The sequence below is a fragment of the Arvicanthis niloticus genome, chromosome 15 (genome assembly GCF_011762505.2).
Source record: "Arvicanthis niloticus isolate mArvNil1 chromosome 15, mArvNil1.pat.X, whole genome shotgun sequence".
Taxonomy (NCBI): domain Eukaryota; kingdom Metazoa; phylum Chordata; class Mammalia; order Rodentia; family Muridae; genus Arvicanthis; species Arvicanthis niloticus.
Window position 1 is genome coordinate 37,753,624 of NC_047672.1, and position 7,907 is coordinate 37,761,530.

The following is a 7,907-nucleotide window of genomic DNA, read 5'->3' on the forward strand; positions in this document are numbered from 1 at the left end:
CTGAATGATAATGTTCCATAAAGACCATAAGGCAAGCAAAAGATTGGTGCAATAAGCATTTTCAGGTACAGAAATTAAACTTGACAATCAGGAATGAAAAGAAAATTAGAATACTTTATAAAACTAAATACTGAAAAATATATATTTAATTTTTATTAGATATTTTATTTACATTTCAGATGTTATCCTCTTTCCCCATTTCCTCCACCCAGAAACCCCCATCCCATCCCCCTCCTCCTGCTTCTATGAGGATGTGCCCCTACCCACACACCCACTCCCACCTCGACGCCCTTGAATTCCCCCACACTGGGGCATCCAGGCTTCACAGGACCAATCACATACAAAAATAGAATTATCATTTTGAACTTGAGCTATCTGTAAAACAGTTATAAAAATTTTTTCAACATGAAGTAACTAAAAAACATAGTTCTATATGTAGACTAGCAGACTTGAGGCATTTCATTTAAAAAAAGAAGTTTTTATCTTCATATTTGTTTGATCATATTTAAAGCAATGACAAACTACTGAAAATACATTAATTTATAGTCATTTTATTTTATTCAGTCCTCATCTTGTTACACCAAAACTAATCTTTAAGTGTAGTAGCCTTGCTTACAATCAGTCTTTGGTAGAAGAATATATAATTTGTCTTTGAAACTCAAAAATAGAATCTCAATTTTAAAACTGAATTGCTTTTACAAAATAGAATCCGATTTATAATCCCAAATTACTGAGCCTTGCAAAAAATAATAATACAGCCAATGCTGTGGGTAGAGAAAACTAAAAAGCACTAACCAGCATCTTCTGTGGAAAAACAAAAATATCTTGTGGCAGATGATGCAGCATGTGAGCTAGGGTTGTCATAAAGAGAAAGCTTTTGCCAGGTAGGAGGGCGAAGGCTGGGTTAGGTTCTACCTTGGCTTTTATACAAACATTGTCACCAATGCACACATTCACATCTTGTACATTTTTTATATTAGATGTCTCCTCACAAGTCATTTTGCTAAAACAGCTGCATTTAAAATGTTCCGAAAAGTATACCAAGTCTTCAGCCCTGGGGTTGCCATGAACTTCGTACTTTCCCGTTTCTGTTAATTTAATATTAAAACTACTTGGATTCAAGTGAAGATATACATCTGAACTTTCATTTTTCCTTGAACACAGGCCTTTCTCATTACAAAGAGTTTGGCTGCACATTTTGGCTGCTAGGGTGACGTTGAGTATGTATGGATTCAGGGTCGTCCTCATGTACTTATGTAGGATTGGGCAACCTTCCTGTAAAATAATAAAACAGTCAACGTAATAAGGCACAAGTTCTTATATGAACAGATATACTATAATAAGTAAGTCTTAAGGATGAATGTTTTAAAACATTGGACCTAACAAGTGGTGGGAAATATGTCTTCACATTAACAAGCAACTATTTTGTAATGTGTAAGTTTATCAGGATACTGAAGAATTGTTTAGTTGAGGCTTAACTTATCCTAGCCTTCATTTTCCTCAATAATTAATAAATTAATCAAAAGAATGGAATGTTATAACTGTTAAGACTATGGTTTTTGAGGTTAACTTGCCCAATAATAGTACCACCTTCATTAATGACCATGTCGGCCAACCTAGGCTATCTCACAACCTTTCTAACTCTTAGTTTATTATCTAGACCACATCAGGAAAATTAGTTATTTGGTTATGCTTCAGCTCCATCACTTATAAATAAGTGATGATTTTGAAGGCTGCCTCATAGAGTTATTGTGAAGATAAATGATAAATGGGTATGAGATCTACCACTCCTTCAATAAACACTCAATCAGAAAAAGTTGAAACAAAATCTCTTGTCAGATGAGTTTATACATCATTAAATATAGCTCCAAAACCGATGACTCAAATGATATATAGTCAAATGTGTATGATGACAGTTCTTTGACAAAGTGTAAATTACAGTGAGAGAAGCAGGAATCATCCATCTTAACAGTACCATGTCCTAAAACTTGGACATTAGCGTTTAAAATAAATTGAAGACAGCCATAGTCTCTCATGATGAACAGTTCTAGTGAATGGGCTGACTTTGGTAGCACATTGGCAAAGAAGAAAGAAAGAAAGAAAGAGAGAGAGAGAGAGAGAGAGAGAGAGAGAGAGAGAGAGAGAGAGAGAGAGAGAGGGAAAGGAAAAGAAAGAAAAGAAAGGAAAAGAAAAGACAGAAAAAAGAAAGAGAATCCTGGCAGCTCTGATTTGAATCTACACTAGTTGATATTTCCCATGAGGTGACATTCTCTATTGTTGAGTCAGTAATTGTCTAGCAAATATATCTGCCCTCAAGTCCCTAGAGTGCATATATATACTATATACTATAATATATATAATATATATTACATATATACTATATAATATATATTGTATATATATATACATTGTGTGTATGTGTGTGTGTCTGTGTGTGTCTGTGTGTGTGTGTCTGTGTCTGTGTGTCTGTGTTTGTGTGTGTCTGTGTATGTCTGTGTTTGTGTGTGTGTGTGTGTGTGTGTGTGTGTGTGTGTGTATGAGACACACTCTAGTAATCCCAAGAGAATGCAAAGGATCAGGAGTTCAAGATCATCCTCAGAAACACAGCAAATAATGGCTAGCCTAGGCTACATAAGACTCTGAAAACATATGTACAAGTAACATTATATAGACTGAGTGGGTTATATTTAGGTAGATATATACGTATATGTATATATGTATGTGTGTGGTAACAATTAATGGAAAAATAGGTCATTAATATTAAGGAACGGGAAGGGACATTTGGGAGGGTTTGCAGATGGGAAAGGGAAGGTAGAAATAGAATTATAATATAAAAAGATCTATATAGATTTTTCTATATCTATATAGCATAATATAAAATAAATAAGTAAATAAAAATAAAATGAATATACTAACACTATAACAGAAGATCCAGAACCTTAAGAAGCCCAAGACTTCTAGAAGATAGAAATGACCCTCAGTCAACCATCAGTCAGGGGAACAGAGAAAGAGAGAGAGACAAGGGTTAAGTAAAAGTCAGACTACAGAAAAATGATTTGATGATAATTTTATATGTACATTTATGGAAAGATTTACAATCTAAAAAAAAATACTGTATAATTATACTACAGTGGTCAACTTCATGTTACCAACCAATTACACTAAATGCAGAGTTGGGAACTGAGAGTTCATGCTATTATATAGCATGAGCATGTAAAGCAAATAGCATCTATTCTAGAATGCTCTACCCGTGCAGATACAAGAGATATATACAACCTCCAGCATCAAGGTGCACATGAAGTTAAACAGCTGGCCTATTCTGAGCATTAGTTGTTTTGACTTTTAACACAATATATCTTATTGTGTCTTTTTATTCTTTAATTTTAATAATGATGGTGTTTTACAAGTGACTCACAAAATTCCTGAATATTAAAAATCAAGTTTTATAAGGTAGGGCTGATAAGGCTGGCTTTTTTTTTTTTTTTACCACTGGAAATACATTTTCTACTTCATAATAAAAGATGTAACACAACTTGATTCAGCAAATTCTGAGAATCCACTTTTTGTTTTTTGTTTGCCCACCACAGTACTTAACATAATACTTAACATTGAGTATTTAACTGAGTACTTTTCTTAATACCATCTCCAAAATCTTTAAGGATAAAATTATTTTTGACCTACTTCTAACCAATTCAACTTACCGCACGTTGTGCTATAGTCATAGCATCCCATATTATAATTCCAGACGGACCAAGAGCAACAATTTCACCAATTGTATTCACAAGATCATCCTGGCAAAGGTGACAGAGTTAGCAGGAAGTAACAAATGGAAGCATTTACACAGGACAATACCAACAAAGCAAGCATGCTAACCCAACAATAATATGTTAAACATTTTTACACTATTTAAATCTTTTTTATTTACTTATTTATTTATTTATTTGCTTATTCACTTTACATCCCACTGATTGCCACCTCCTGGTTACCCCCTCCCATTCCCTCTTCACCTTATCCTCTGAGCAGGTGTGGGCCCCCTGGGTATCCACACCTCCCACCCTAGTACTTCAAGTCTTTGCCAGGGTAGATGCTCCTTCTCCACTAATGTCAGACAAGGCAGTTCAGCTAGAAGAACACATCTCATGTACAGGCAACAGCTTTTGGGATAGCCCCTGCTCCAGTTGTTTGGGACCCACATGAAGACCAAGTTACACATCTGCTACATATATGTGGGGAGGCCAGGTTCAGCCATGTATGTTCTTTGGTTGGTGAATTAGACTCTTTGGGCATTCCTTTACTATTTAAAAAGAGGCTATTCTTGTAATTACTTCTGCTGGCAATATCCATAAAATAAAAATAAAACAGTTAAAATACTGTCTGTATTTTATGATTCTCCATGGCTGCTAATAAGCAATGTAATTACAATAAGCACTAATAATGTAGTAATTCTATCTGTTTTTTGGAGAATATGGAACTAGCCCTGTTTACATTGGTGAGTGATATACAAAGCTAAATTTATGTCCTTTAAAGACGTTAATTTCCAGTAAAGATTATTTATGAATACTAGGTCAGAGATGCCAAGAATCGTTTACCTCTTGAAGGTATTCAGAGACAGCATCAGTGAAAACAAGACGGATGTAGACAAAACTTGGGACTGGATTCAATTCATCCCCAACCTTGGACACTCTGATAGATTCCACAACTCGGTAGCGGACATAGAGGGCAGCTTGTCGATTTGACTTCAAGTCTTTCTTCAAATAGACAGATGGGTAAAGGCCAGTGCTTACTTTCCATAGCCAATTAAGATCATTGTTCCTTTTCTTTTCCACATCAGGGCATTGCCCATCATATTTAGGGTCTTGAAATTTATTGTTATAACAATCAGGAAATAGATAAAAACCCCAAAGGTGTTTTGGCCGAAGGAATCTCCCCAGTTGTAAAGTTCTTTCCATAAAATTCTTTCCTGCCATTTCAAATTGTTCTTTGGCTTTCTGGGTGGCTTCTGAGATACTAATTCCTGCATTCATTGACTGGACCAATTCAATAGACTTATTCCTGTAGTTATCCTTAGGTTTCCAGTTTCTCAACCATGTGGGCCTCCATTCTTCCCAGTCAATGACAGCTAAGCCCACATTGTCTACTGGAATGTAATGTTCTATGTCACCCTTAGCTTTGACCAAATGACTTTGCAAATCCCCCCTCTGAGGTATTCCTCCGTGATGTTCTACTTGTTTTGTATCTATGTGAGGATACAAACCAAGTCGATCAACATAAAAGAGTGTGATGGGCTGCCCTGTGGCAGTTTTCCGGGGGCTTCCGACGAAAGAGAAGAAGCTCAGGTCTATTGGATCCTGAACGTTTCCTACACAAGCTTCAGTTGGGACATTCCAGACCCAAAGGAAAGTTGTATTTGGTATAATTGGTGCTGCCCTGTAATCCACAGTTAAGGAACAAGGAATCAAGAGAAAGAGGAACACTGCTTGGAATGTGCCCCCAGGCTCAAGAAAAATCCCCCAAAAGAGGTGCTTAATTTGTAACTCTCCCATCACAGAGAGTAATTTCTATGTAAGCACTTCTGTCTTCTTAAACACTTTGGTCTGTCCAGTATTTAATGCAGAAGATTAGAAAGATTGTGACATGAGGCCTCTGTGGAAGAATACGGTATGGCGACTGATTTACACTGAAGATTCTTCTTCTTGTGTTACATTTCAGGAATATCTTGCAGTAAGTTAAATCATCCAAAACTGAAAAAAGATAAATATGGAATTCACTGTAGTCACAATGAGAGCTTTGCCAATTCCAATTTTATGCAAGGAGTTTAAATTAATGTCAAAGATAGAAGACTTTATCTGAAATATTTAAAACAATAAGTTTTTTCCCTCGTGTTGATAAAATTCTATAACAGTCAACACTTAGTTCATCTTCCAAAATCTTTCCTGATCCCACAGAAAACTGGATGTAATTAATTTTCTTACTTCATTCCCAAATATATAAGGTTCCAAATATCAATATTTTTATAAATTACCAGTTAAAGGAATATAAGTTATGTCATGATCAGCTAATTTTTTAAAATAACCTGTCACAGAATTTGAAAAATAAAGTCCTTTTTTGTAATTCTTTTATGTGTGTGTATGTGAACATAAGGTGGTATTGGGAAATGGGCCTAAGTCCTTGCATATGCTAGGCAAACATTCAAATGAGTTACATTCCCAGTAATTTGTTTTGATTGTTTGTTGACTCATTTATTAGGCCATGGTATTGTTAAGTTCCCTGGATGCCCTGGAATTTATAATCTTTGTACCTCAGACTCCCAAATCCCTGGAATTATTTATGTACCACCATCCCTGCTTCTATTACTTGCTCTTTCTTTCCCACTCTACTGTTATTCTTCTGTAGTGGACAGTATGAGAAAAAAGGAAAAGTCACTTTTCCCCACAGGTAATGTAATAATTGAATATAAGTTTAATATCCCCTTAGAACACTGCCAAATCAAATCTCACAGAGAGGTCCTCTCACTATTAAAATTAACAAATGACTATATAGCAATTGCCTCTAGACTTATTAAGTAAAAATATGATAGGAATTCTGATCTTTAAATACTGTTTTAAAGAGCAAGACTATGTTGTCATTCTGATTGATGCCACACTAAAGTATGACAGCAATGAAATGGTCTGAGGTAAGAATCAGAGAATAAAACAGAAGGAAGCTCTGCATTAGTTAAATTGTACCTTAATCTTGCCAACAAGAGACTATTACTTTGCTTCATCTTAACCTCAGCAAAGATCATATGTTTCATGTGGGCAGTCAATAGGATAATGAAGTAACCTCTTCAACAACTCAATCAGCCCCTGAACCTGAGAACACTTCTGGATGAATCTAACTAGAAGACCAATACGTACGTACGTACATACATACATACATACATACATACATACAAAAGTGATAGTAAGTTCTACCCTTTGCACTTTTTTCAAATTTGAAAGTCACACCTATCAGTTATCTACCTGCCAAAATTCAGCTGCATACTTCTTAATGGATGTGTGTAAAAAAAAAATGTGACTGAAGTAGATTTAAGTAGCGTGACTTTACGATAGAATTGGATAGAGTGGAAAGTACCAGAATGGCAGGGTAAATAATGAGGGTATAATCATATGGACACTCTTAGTTTTCCTGTGTTAGGAAAACAAAGAATCCATTAACCCCTGCTCTCACATCACATCCAACACAGAAGAATTCTGTGACTTAAAGAGTGTGAAGGTTTCTCTTTATCTACAATAAATTCTACATCAGACATCGATTAGGTATTCTCAAATCCAAAGTAACTCTGACCCTATCTTCATAGACACAAAGGTCATGAGCAGATAACTCACAGAATTTCTCTTTCCCACATCAAGATGCCATCATGGAGTCCAGGTGATTTTGATCAGCTGGGTAAACATTAAGTTTCCCACAGCCCTCTCTTTGGGCTTTATTATTTTCTTTAAACACAGAACTTCAGGAAAAAGGATTTAGCAGATTGTTGTAATCTGTAATCGATGCTGCAAAGTAAAAGAGTAGGGGGATACATAGGATCAGATTGTAAGAGAAGCTGGTCAAAGTGTCATACCTTTGCCAGGTGAACCCTCCATACAGGAACCTTCCCAAGATCTAAGACCTGAGAGTTTCAAAATTCTGTTCTTTCCAGGTTTTATAGTGACTTTATTGCATCGGCATGGTGGAAACATTGATAATAACTATGTAAAATGAGATTAGACCAAAAAAGAGCTAATAATTGCCTATAAACTGGTGTCAAGGCCTGTCATTCCCCTTTATCTTTTGATGGAACTCATTCCCATCATACTTGGAATGGAACAACACCTTTGGAGAAAAGAGTCTTAGCTTTCTCTATCAAAGAAGGGGCATTCTAGGAA

General features: G+C 35.7%; 1 protein-coding gene across 1 annotated transcript; it reads right to left on the reverse strand.

Annotated features, from left to right (window-relative positions):
• Positions 1-532: 532 nt before the first annotated feature.
• LOC117720858 (hyaluronidase PH-20-like) lies at positions 533-5,741 on the reverse strand. Its single transcript, XM_034519552.2, has 3 exons — positions 4,590-5,741; positions 3,702-3,791; positions 533-1,275 (listed from the first exon to the last, which is right to left on the reverse strand). Exons 1-3 carry the CDS (start codon positions 5,541-5,543, stop codon positions 781-783), a joined length of 1,539 nt encoding a protein of 512 aa, XP_034375443.1. The 5' UTR covers positions 5,544-5,741; the 3' UTR covers positions 533-780.
• Between the last annotated feature and the right edge of the window lie 2,166 nt (positions 5,742-7,907).